Source organism: Oryctolagus cuniculus, chromosome 1 (assembly GCF_964237555.1).
Source record: "Oryctolagus cuniculus chromosome 1, mOryCun1.1, whole genome shotgun sequence".
NCBI classification, from domain to species: domain Eukaryota; kingdom Metazoa; phylum Chordata; class Mammalia; order Lagomorpha; family Leporidae; genus Oryctolagus; species Oryctolagus cuniculus.
The window spans coordinates 159,670,586-159,683,146 of record NC_091432.1 but is presented as its reverse complement, the minus strand read 5'-3'; the positions used below and the strand labels follow the sequence as shown (position 1 = coordinate 159,683,146).

At 41.9% G+C, this 12,561-nt stretch overlaps 1 protein-coding gene across 20 annotated transcripts in view; it reads right to left on the bottom strand.

Moving 5' to 3' along the window:
• TRPM3 (transient receptor potential cation channel subfamily M member 3) overlaps positions 1-12,561 on the bottom strand; it is a 1,025,749-nt gene that overhangs the window by 229,325 nt on the left and 783,863 nt on the right. For all 20 annotated transcript variants that reach the window (XM_070050833.1, XM_070050835.1, XM_051858588.2 and 17 more), the window contains one exon: positions 7,132-7,255. In XM_070050833.1, the coding sequence (XP_069906934.1) occupies positions 7,132-7,255 (124 nt within the window). The remainder of the gene's footprint in view (positions 1-7,131; positions 7,256-12,561) is intronic.

Genomic DNA, 12,561 nt, shown 5'->3' with positions numbered 1-12,561 from the left:
GCAGATGGGCCTAAATAAACCAAGTCTGTAACTCCTTTAGGGAATGTGCCACTGTGCTGGTAGAAATTTTAATGAAATTTACGGATGCTGAATATATATTATCCCCACTAATGCATATTCATCTGAACCCATTCGTTCAGTCATCCTTAAGCAAAGATTTATTGGATGTCTGCTGTGTATTTTCTGCAGTACTAAGCATGATTAGAGAGCACTGTATGCAGGGGAAGCAGCATAATGAATCAGACACAGATTCAAGTCTTGAGAGCTTACATGGGAAGTCAGATGTATGTAAAGTATAAAGTGCCACAAAAATTACACTAAGTATATCCCAGGCATGTGTGTGCATGCATGTGTGTATACATGGGTCTGTGTGCATGAATGTGGCAGTTGATTATACCTAGAAAGAGAGTGCTCCAAGCTTGAATAACAGCAGGGAAACTAAAAATGGAGGAAATTATTAAAAAATTATGGCAAGGAGACCAGTTTGGTTAGTGTGAAGGGTCCATAAAGAAGTAATGGAATTTAGGACTGGAACTGGAGGCAAAGCACTGTACTTTATATTAAAAGGAGTGACATTTTGGCTCTGTGCTTCAGTGAGAAGTGTCAGGCATTTTTATAGCAAGTGGGTGGCAAATCTTTGCCTGTGGGTCAAATTCTGTTCACGGCCCATTTTTCTCTGACCAGTAATCTCTGGATGGCTTTTCCTTTTTAAAGTGTTATTTAAAAATAAGCAAGCAAAAGAAAATTCTGCATCTGACGTGTCTGGTATATGACACCTAAAATATTTGCTACCAGTCCATTTACAGAAAAGTTCACCAAACACTACAATATATGGGATGGAATTTTGGGGAGATGCTGGATAAAGAGATACCCAGTTAGTACAGAAGAGCAATATTCTTGGCAAGAAAGATAGGAATGCGTGGAATTCAGAAATGCTAGCTCTTGGAGGATGGCAATTGCTTTCTGGAGCTGTATGAATTGAAATGGTAATAGAAGTCATAACAGTGATCGAAAGGGAAGAGACCCAAGAATTAATCTTGATAAACACTCCTCCTAGTGTGGGGAAGAAGAGGAGGGGCTAACAGTTCAAAGGGAATAGACTGTAAGAGATGTGACAAGGCAATAGGAAGAAAATAGTCTACCATGGCATTCATAGGGAAGTAACTTTAAGAGGGAAAGCAGGCTGACAGTGTTAAATGCTACTGAGAAGTTAGTCAAAGGATGCAAAAGCAAAGACCTAATACTATCTCTGCTTCCATTTATTCTATTAGCACATTTTATATGCCCTTTGCTTTTCCCTGTCCAAAAATGCCCTATGTGAGAGAGAGAATGTGACAGGGGTGAAGTGCTGTGGTTTCAGCTGTTGGAGTGTAACAGTGACCTGGTCCTTAAGCTTAGTTCTCAGGAGCTAAATAAAGGTGGATACCAGGTACCCTCTAATTACCCCCAAACTCCCTGATGTTCATGCCAGCTGGTGGATGTCTATAAGAATGCTGTTGTCAGAATATTTGTTTCCCTGCTCGATTCATAGGTTGAATCTTAATCACCAAGGTAAAGGTATTGGGAAGTGGGGCACTTGGGAAGTGATTAAGTCTTGATGGCTTTGTCTTCGTGAATGGGATTAGTGCCCTTATAAAGGATGCCAAAGGGAGTGTGTTTGCCCCTCCCACCATGTGCAGATGTAGAAAGAAGGTGCCCTCTGTGAGAACACTGAGCCTGTGGGAGCCTCCATCTTTGACTTCAGACCCCAAGAGAACAGTAACATTCTAGTGTCGGTAAACCTCCCACTTGATGGAGTTTTGTTAGAGTAGCTGAAGAGAACAAGACAGTGGGGCTTAAGGAAGACCAGCTTATTGTTCTTTCTGTGCATCCTAAGTTGATGGACTGCATAAATACTCATAATATTCTATTTGTAATGTTTGCTTCTTCACTTTGGGATCATTACAGCCAGTGAGAATGAGCTGTAGGAATGTAGGTATAAAGCCCATGTTATCAGACCATAAAGGCTGAAGAATATTAACAACAGCCCCTAAATAGTACTCAGCAGATTAGGATGCTGTATTGATTTTTTTAATCACATAAATGATGTTCACAAAGCTATTTAAACCTTTTTATATTCAATAAATACTCAGCATACAACATAGAGTTAAATTAAGCCATGGGATGACTACTTTATTTTGGGAATTATAATGTAAGTTAAAGATATAATAAAAGTGCCAAAAATCATACAATAAAGTAGGAAAACTGCAAAATGTTTTTTAACTTCTGAGGTAAAAAGAATAGAATTCAGATTATTTCCTGTATTTATAATACTCAAGTAGTGCTAACAAGTCATCTTAAAGTAGGTAATAAATTAGTAAATTGTTGGTCTTAAATGTTTATTTGCCATTGTAAATATGGGCTTGCTTCACATTTATGGGAAAAAGTTTGACATGTGAATATTTCATTTGTGTAATAAAGTCGTTTATCCAGAAGTAGATTAAATGGGAATTATTGAATATTTTGCCAGTCACTATGGAGTATTTAAAATAATTACCATTTAATCCAGGTTATAGTAACCACTAATTGTAGCAGAAGTTACACACAAAATAAATTGGGTCAGAAACCCTATGGCAGCAGTGATGCATAACGGCTGAGTACAATGAGTAGCTTAGACATGAACTGTGAGGCAACTGTGAGATTAAACCACACATCTTGCTGTTGAAATTGATAGTAAATAATTATGCAGTGTCACAGCTGTATGCTTGTGGTTGCATATGATTTGTGTAAGTGGAAATGGCAGCTGGAAAGAATGATTATCCAGAGCAAGGAAGCAATGGGAGTTGCAAAATCCTGAATTACTGGACTAGGGGACCGGAAGGTGAAGGGGAAAGTGAAGGGGAGTGTTGGGGTTGCTCCTCGAAAGCAACACTAAGGAGTTTGGACATTAATCAGTGAAATGTGGAAGTCCTAGAAGCTATCTGAGTAAGGGAGTGACAATCAGAACTGCTCTCCAAGGAGATGCAGCCTGGGGCAGTGAGTGAAATAGCTCAGTGAGGGAGAAGCTGTTTCCTTCCTCACATCAGGTAGGAACCCACTGCAATGGTCCTTCTGAAGAACAAGGAGGATCAGGAGGAGGACAGTGGTTACTGGAATCAAAACACAGAGGCAGGTGTTGTGGCACAGTGGGATAAGCCACCCATTGAGACTTTTGCATCCCATATCAGAATGCCAGTTCAAGTCCTGGCCACTCCACTCCTTATCCATTGTCTTGTTGATGCATGCTGGATAACAGCAGATGATGGCTCAAGTGCTTGAGCCCTTGCCTTCTTTGTGGGAGACCTGGATAGAGTCCCAAGCTCCTGGCTTAGGCCTGACCTAACCCTAGCTGTTGTGGGCCTCTAGGGAGTGAACAAAGTGGTTGGAAGACCTTTATGGCTCGTTCTCTCTCTCTCTCTCTCTCTCTCTCTCTCATTCTTGTTCTTATTCTGTTTATCCCTGCCTCCCCATTGTTCTTTCATTCAAGCAGATGAAGATAAACATTTTAAAAACAGGAGGCAAATGTTACAGACATCGCCAAAAGCAAATCATGAAAATTTGGCAATAATCTGCTGTGGTGATGTGCAGTGAGGAAAGGGGAGATCCAAAGCCTTCAGGACTAAGGAGAGAGAGCCAGAACTGGAAGGGGGAGCAATGTGGTAATGGAGGCTTTGGGAGGCACTCAACCATATGGCAGAGGCTGGTTGCATTTCTAAACATGCAACATTTGAAATGACAATGGGATAACCTGAGGAGACATGCAACTGTAAGTTGTAATTAAGATCATAGAGATTGGGAGAGAAAAGTGAAGGCCAGAAATGAAGCTGTGTGAATAATTTTCAGACAGATTATTGGTGAATTCAACAGGAATTGTATGATAATATTAAGAAAAGTTCAGGGTGCACGTACTACTGTGAAATACTTGGAGACTCAGCAAGTAGGAGTCTCTTACTGAATAAATACAGGAATAAAACAAAAAGTTCAGTGTAAATACCACAAAATACATGCAAATAGACTCAACTTACAATTACAAAATAGAGCTTCTAATATGTTCGTAAACAAAATCTGTTTCTGATTTTAGGAAATCTGCTTAACACAAAGCACAGAAAAGTTGAAGGAAAATTCATGGGAATTTTCTATCCTGGGAAATTCTGAAAGGAAAGGAGCTGAAATAAGTGTATTAATATCAAGTGAACTGTTATGCAAGGCAAAGGCACTGTGAGGAATAAGTTCACAGAATAGAGATAGAAAAATAACTGAGTAGGAAGTATAGCTATTGTAAAAGATAGAGCCTAGTAATGTAATCTCAAAGTACATAAAGCAAAAATGTGACAGATCGTATGCTTTTTAAGGATGAAAAAGCACTAATTCCTGAGTTTTTTTTTTAAGCCCTTCCCTCAATTCTATATTCCCATTTATTTATTTATTTATTTTTGACAGGCAGAGTGGACAGTGAGAGAGAGAGAGAGAGAAAGAGAAAGGTCTTCCTTTGCCGTTGGTTCACCCTCCAATGGCCGCCATGGCTGGCGCGCTGCGGCCGGTGCACCGCGCTGATCTGATGCGGTGCACCGCAGCTGATCTGATGGCAGGAGCCAGGTGCTTCTCCTGGTCTCCCATGGGGTGCAGGGCCCAAGCACTTGGGCCATCCTCCACTGCACTCTCTGGCCACAGCAGAGAGCTGGCCTGGAAGAGGGGCAACTGGGACAGAATCCGGCGCCCCGACCGGGACTAGAACCTGGTGTGCCGGTGCCGCAAGGCAGAGGATTAGTCTAGTGAGCCGCAGCGCCGGCCTAATTCCTGAGTTCTTAAATTTGTCCCCAACTTAATGTGCTGTTGAAGACAGTTTTTTCTTTTTAATTTTTCTTTTTCACGCAATCACATTGATAGAATTTAGGTCATCAGTTGGTTTCTAGGGAAATTTATCTTCTTAGAAGGTGACTGGCAGAGGGGAAGTGAATTCAAGAAGTAGAGGGAGTAGAAAGTATGGTAGTATGTAATAAAGTAGGAACAGTGGTAGTACCTCTGTATGATGACGGCATGAGGAGTTGCCTCCTGTACCAGGAGACTACAAAGGACCTATCAAGGCGTGTCTTCCATGAGGCCACACACTTCAGAGGCCCAGGTTTGATAAACTATGCATGCACAGTGCAGGTCTTCATTATGAAAGTTGGAGTGCTGGGATGAGATATGTCGAGGCACTAGAATCAAAATCCCTTAGCTGGATTTGGCAATGGTTAGATTGGCCTCAGAATATTCTAGGCCATGTTATTTGTAAAGAGTCAAACTTGAATGATGCGAGACGAGGAACTGCACTCTGCCGCGTCCTTGTCTTGTGTGCTATGTTATGCAGCCTGATGACTTGGATAATACTTGGGCTCTGCAGGAAGACAGCCCTGGCTTGGCTCTCTGTGATTGTCTATCTCTGCCTCTCTCAGCCTCTGTTCCCTCTCCAGCCCCTGCAGAAACAAGCAAAAAAAAAAAAACAAAACAACAACAAAAAAAAAACCTATCTTGTGTGTATCTCCTTTGTAAAGCATCTAGTACTGTCTATGCACATAAATAGCCCATGAAAAATGATTTTATTATTTTTAAAGATCCTAACATTTCTGTCCAGATGTGGAGGGGAGATAATTTATTACTTGTGTAGAATGTGTTTCCTCAGCCTGGATCTAGGAATACCTCACATTTCTTGTAAATCTAGCCAGTCAACACACAGTTGACCTTTTTAGCAGGAACCACAACTAAGCAACATGACTGTTGGCAGGCAGAATCCCACAGAACAGGCCTATGACTTATCCAGCGGAGTTCATGCAGCTTCATTTTGTTTCATGGCATCAAACAGGTTCCTCACTGCCTTTCTAGGAAATTACAGGGCTGCTTAAATGTCTAGTTCTGGCAAGGTTGCAAGTTAGCACTGGCGAATACCAGAAGAAAATGCCCATTGTAGCCTACAGAAGCTCAGCGTGTCAGGTGCAACTTTGCATGGGGAGCAAATGCGCTGACATGCAGTGAGCTAACTTAAAGACTGGAGGGTGATGCACGTGGGTGGCATTTCAGAGTCAGTAGAGTCTCTCACTGAGTGACAGCTGTCAATCTGCTCTCTGGATTCTCTCTGCTAGGTCTATGGATGCCTAAGGATTAGAAGCCTGGTCCCATTCCTCTCATCCCAGACCCACAAGCTGCTGAAAGGCTTCATACAAAGGCTGTGTGAGAGATGGGTCTTGCCTGCTCTAATCAATCTCTTTTTAATGTTTTTCCACATTTTGTGAAAAGCAGTCGAGCTCAGCTGACCTTTGAGTTGTTCCTCCACCCCCCACACTCTTGCCAAGGCCTAACTGGAATTTATACAGAGTGACCAATTCTGCTTCATTGACTTCAATGAGACAATTTTGGAATAAACGTACTTCTCACCGAAATGAAACACCACTGGTTTTCAGGTACCGAGTCCTGGTTTCTCATTTACTGACACAGTGAGTCTGAGTTTCCTCCTCTGTGAGGTGAGAGAAATAATTGTCCTGCATCAGGACAGTGGAAGAGATCATCCAAGTTAATGTGTTGAGAGTGAGCTCCCTGCTTGGTATCGAGCAAGCAATTGTTAAACATTAGCTCCAGTTTCTGCTTGCCCTAACTCATCATTCCACTTAGAAGACATTTTGCTTAGATGGAAGAATGGTTTCAGTAGCTCCTGGAGGATGTTTCACAAACAGCACCTGTTTCCAGCATTCCTTGGCTGGAATGCTGTGTGTCCATTTTCCACCTATCCAGATTAGCATCTGCCACCGAGGGCATTTCAGTGGGTCATTACTCATAAGCCAAAGTGAAGCCCCAACCTAAGAGATGATCAACTGATCAAGTGTGTACCAGGAGGAAACCTATTTTGTTTCTTCAACCCATTTGGTTGAGGCGATCAGTGACTTTCAAATGAGTTCCCGAAGGAAATGATGCTAAACCCTGGCTGCACACGCTCCATTAACTCCAAGGCAGAAAAAGCAGTGTGTTAGCTATTGAGGGAGCCAGTGGAACCTGAGGAGGGGTGTCAGCTCAGCCAGAAACAGCAAACAAGGAAGCGTGGCAACATGGCAAGGGCCCTGCCGCCCTCGAGGAATTACCTACCAGTTCCTTCTTCTTCATGCACTCCATGAGAATGATGAACAGGTGCTGGGCTTGGGTTCGAGTGTAGGTGAACGTCTTCTGTATAGTCACCAACAGCTGGTCCCTCAAAGACTCATTTATAAGGCTGCAATTAAAAGCAATGCCAAAAACAGGTCAGCCCAGCTCCTATTCAGTACTTTTCCCCAAAGTTTATTTTTAATCAACACATAATAATTGTACATATTTATAGAGTATACTGTGATGTTTCAGTGGATGTTTGCATTGTATAATGTATTTAGCATATCTGTCACCTCATATGCCTGTCATTCTTTGGGGTGATAACACTCAAAATTCTCTCTTCTGACTATTTTGAAACAACATGGCACTGTTAGCCATGGTCACCCTATTGTGCAGTAGAAATATTACAGAACACAAGAAAGCTTTGTGATTTACTTTAGGCAGACAGTACTCTTCTCTATTCTCACAATCATTATTTTGATGTGATCATTTAAAAAGTAGCCCATTTAAAATAAATCCATTTTAATGTCTCAGAACCTAGCAGAATAAAATAGGAAGATTTAGTTCTTTTTGTCTTCCGTTTTTTCATGGCATGTGTTTAATGCCCTCTTAAGTTTTGTTATCAGAAAATGCCTTCAATTAATCATCTGCATCTCAGTATGAAGTCACTGTATTCCTTCCCTGAAGGAAATTGAAATTGTAATACCATCTCTAATTATTGGAAGAAAGATTGTATGTCATTAGTGGATTTAAAAAACTATATTTCTGGGGCCAGTGTTATGGTATGCATGGTTAAGCTCCCACTTTGAATACCAGCATCCCATATTGCAGTGCCAGTTTGAGTTAAGGCTCCTCTGTTTCCATCCCTGCCACTCTCATGGGCAACCTGGATGGAATTCCTAGATCCCAAGTTTGGCCTGGCCTGGCCCCAGTGGTTGCAGCCATTTGGGGAGTAAACCAGTAGATAGAAGAGATATTTCTTTCTCTCCCTCTCCCTCTCCCTTTCTCTTTCCTTTTCTCCCTGCCTTCCTCCCTCCCATCTCTTCTCTCTCCCCCGTCACTGTGCCTTTCAAATAAAGAAATAAATCTTTAAATCTTTGAAAGAAATAAAAGATTAAATCATTTTTAGACAGAGTTCCCATTCACTGGTTCTCCAAATGTCTGCAACAGCTGGGGCCAAAGCTGGGATCTGGGAATGCAATGCAGGTCTCCCACGTAGGTGGTAGGAGCCCAGTTACTTGAGCATCATTGCTGTCTCCCAGGGTCTGCACTGGCTGGAAGACGGAGGCAGCAGCCAGAGGTGGGATCAAACTTATGCACTCCCATTTGGGGCAAGCATGTCTTAACCACTAGGCTAAACTCCAACTTCCATTGTTAGACTTCTTAGCATCAAAAAGAAAAAAAAAAAGGAGTTATGTTTCCTTTAACATTCCATGTAGATGGTAGCCTGTCTGGCCCACTATTCAGGTCATTATTATGTATATCAAGCTTTTGCTCTGATCCAGTGAACAAAAGTTTGATCCATAAGAAAGTATCAGCTACTTCATTAATAGATCATTTTTATACTAGAAGAATACACGAAAGCATGGGAGATGCATATAGCCAACCAGTGCACAAGTATATCTTGAATATAGATTAGTTATAACTACTTTTTAACTCCCCTCCCACTAGCCTGACCAGAAGGGAGCTATATTTACCAACCACCAAAAGGTAGGAAATAAAAACTCACTTGATTATTAATAGGTAATGAGGCAGATAAACTGCTCTCAGGGGTAGCACCAAAACTGCCATAATTTGCCTAGTATTTTGCAGTTTACAAGTGCTTCCATAGTTATCAGGCTCTTAGATTAGTAAAATGTCTTATTTGGTGCTCACAGGAACTCTGTAGTTAACAAATCTGTCCAGTTTCATAAGTAGGACATCTATGATAGAAATGATCAACTCCCGAGGTCGCAGAGCAAAGAAATGCCAGAGCCACAGTCAGAACCTAATTGTTCAGACTCCTAGCCCAGTGTTCTTTTGCTCTTTTTTTTTTTTTTTTTTTTGACAGGCAGAGTTAGAGAGACAAAGAGAAAGGTCTTCCTTCAGTTGGTTCACCCCCCAAAATGGCCGCTATGGCCGGCACACCACGCTGATCCGAAGCCAGGAACCAGGTGCGTCTCCTGGTCTCCCATGGGGTGCAGGGCCCAAGCACTTGGGCCATCCTCCACTGACTTCCCGGGCCACAGCAGAGAGCTGGACTGGAAGAGCAGCAACCAGGACAGAATCCGGTGCCCCAACTGGGACTAGAACCCGGTGTGCTGGCACAGCAGGCGCAGGATTAGCCTAGTGAGCCATGGCGCTGGCTTGTTCTTTCTACTTATGCCAAATGCCTTATGCCGCTGCCTCTCCTCATCAATGTGGCTGCTAGAGCAGGCATTTGTAGAATTTCCTTGAACATGAAACTAAGTCCAACTTTATTTCTTTAATAAAAAGCAATGTGAGAGGCTCAAGAGTGTCTTCTAGTTAGTGGCCTGCTGTGCCCCAGGTTGTATGAGCATCACCTGAACTCGCTACGTTGGGGAGTAGGGTGCCTCTGTTTTGAAGAGGGTGATGTTCCCCAGGGCAGAATGGTGCTAAGGATCCTGAAAGGTGACCTAGCTGGATGGATGCCTGGATTACCCCTTTGTCTCCACTCCTTCAAGAAGACTGTATCACATCATCCACACTTAGAGAAAGAAGATGGGCCAAAGTCTGAAAAAGAAATGATACCACATCCTGTCTCTAGATTATGGCAATAATTCTGGATGACTCCATGGCCTTAGCTGTGGCCCAAGCTAGAACTGCCAATTCATTCAACAGATACATAGTGAATAATGAATGTCTTCCCTAGAACCAGCCAACACCAAGGCATGTGGCAGTGATATGGAGACAGACAAGATAAACACACTCCCAGCTTTCAATGAGTAGAAACATGAACTGTCAGCTCAACTGTGATTGTCAGCAGTAAAGTAGTAGAGAAACTTACACAAATACAACAGGACTTCAAATGTTCATGAGAAACTTCCACTATGAAAAAATTAGGCATGGATTTCAAAAATAAACTCATTTCCATGAGTTTTTTGGAGCCCCTTTACATAATCTACTTTGAAGGATTCAGGAAAGGATTCTCTGAGGAAATTTTTTTTTCTTAGGCCTGAAGAACAAATAAGCATTAGCACGGTTGGGGATGGGGGGACCAGAAGAGGGCCTTCTCAGGACACAAAATGGCATGACAAGATATGGTTTGAAGGAAATTGAAAAAAAAAAAAAAGCAGTATGAATGACCTAGAGAGCAAGTGAAAATGTAGAGTAAGTTGGGGCTACTGAGGGGGCTAAGGGAAGAAGATCGCCCTGGATTTTGGAAGATTATATTAGCGATTTTGGCTTTATCTCCCAGTGATGAAGAAGGATTAATGGAGCTAAGCAGGAGACTCACATGATCAAATGTGTGCTGTCACTTAACAAGTCAAGAAATGAGAATTCATGCACCTACCTGACAGGTAACCCAAGTAGGTGAATCTAGAGAGCTCCACAACCTCGAGTGTACATGAACCTTGTGCATGACTAACAGCAGAAGGGGCTCATTAGCCACTGGATAGATCCAAACCCTTGTCTGCAGGCATTACATTTTGATAACTCAAAAGTTGTTTTCCATCAACAACCATCTGTCCTGAGGTCCCAATTCCCTGAGGTCGTTAACTGAGTGACCTGTAACTTGTATCCATCCTGTCACTATGTAAAACTTTTAGAATCATTTGCAATTTGGCTCATTGCGGGCTTTAGTAGTTAGGGGAGCTGGAAGACACTGGGACTTACACAGTTTTGAACTCCGTTTCACAACTGACTGCCGTCATGGCTTTGGCTAAATCGTTTAGCGATCAGGGCCCTAGAATGCTACAAGTAGGCAGATTCTGTAGGTTGGTATCTTCTGAAGTGTGGAGTGCCTATTTCTACAGGAGCAGAGATGTTTTCACACAGAGTCAAGGTGATGTGGTCTGTTGAAAGCATTGTTACACTCATTAAACACTAAATAACTGCCATTCTTGGTTCAGTTATTTTTCCAGCCTTCTGATTGCATCAGAGAAAAAAATTCTCATTTTTGGTGCTTCTCCAACATTTGCAGATAAACTCTTTTAACAAAGAAATAGCATGCATTAGGTCTTGGGAGCAGCAGAAGGAGCACAGTTGGAGCACAGTAACACTGTTTTCTAAGAGCCCGCGTAACTTTTGATGTGCCATGGGTCAGTATGGTTTATTCCACACTGGGGCTCCAGAGAAATTGGCATTCCTAGCTGTAAGGCAAGCAGGGCTGAATTCCAAACTGTAGCCCAAGGAAGTTTATGATTTGTGCTCGGTAGCACAATTTGATGATCTCCCTGTTTGACCTGCACCAACTAACTTCAGCCGTATCACACTAGGCTACTCTGCATGTTTGCATTCTATAAATATACCCTCGATTTCCTAATCATCTGCATTTGAGGTAGAAACTGTAGCTGATTTGGTGTAAGTATATACATCCATGTAGGTACTTTCAAATGTTCATGGAAAGTGGAATTAGAAGATCAACTCATTTTGGTTGAAAACATTTGAAATCCAGGCATAGGGTTTTCACAATACAAAGTTTCCATGAACTCTCTAAGACCCCTCCTAGAGAACATCTGAGGGAAGTGGGACAAGTTTTGAGGGGCAAAGCAGAAGCTGGTAAGTGAGGACAATGGCACCATGCAGTTAAGAGCTCAAAGGTCGTATTGTTTACAGTTTTCCGTAGGTATTTGCTTTGCTGAACTAAATGTTTACTCTTTGTTACAAAGGTTTACTCTGTCTTCTCCAAGTATCCTTTCTGATTTTGCAGCCATGGTCTTTGAGATATTGAGAGGCCTACTTTCTTGAAATTACTGTTTTTCTACTTCTATTTTTGCCCCCTGCACATTAGAGTGATTTAAAATTGGACTGTTAGTGACTCATCAACTAAATTAGAGGGAATCTCCTTTTAGATTTTTTTATTGGCACTAGAATAGTGATTGAAAATTTCTTGACATCAAAACATGGTCATATCATTATGTGTAATTTTCCTTTGAAGCTCAGGTTCTTGATAAAGTGACCCTATTTATGTAAACTTTTTGATTTGTGGTTCCATATGTGCCAGTGTTATTTTTGGCACACCTCCGATGAGAGGTTTTTGTGACAGGGAGTGTATTCACTGAAGTGAGCAAAGTCTCTGTAGCATCTGTGTCTTCATTCAAATGCTGTGCTTAGGATCTGAGCTTTTTAGATGAGTTCTTGAACAATTTACAATAGGGCAATGTTTATCCAGTGCTAAGGGGAACCAGCGAAGCTCCCTGTTTGCTATTATTATTCTGTTCCAATGCTGGCAATACAACACACGCATACAAGTACTGCTCAGAATGAAGA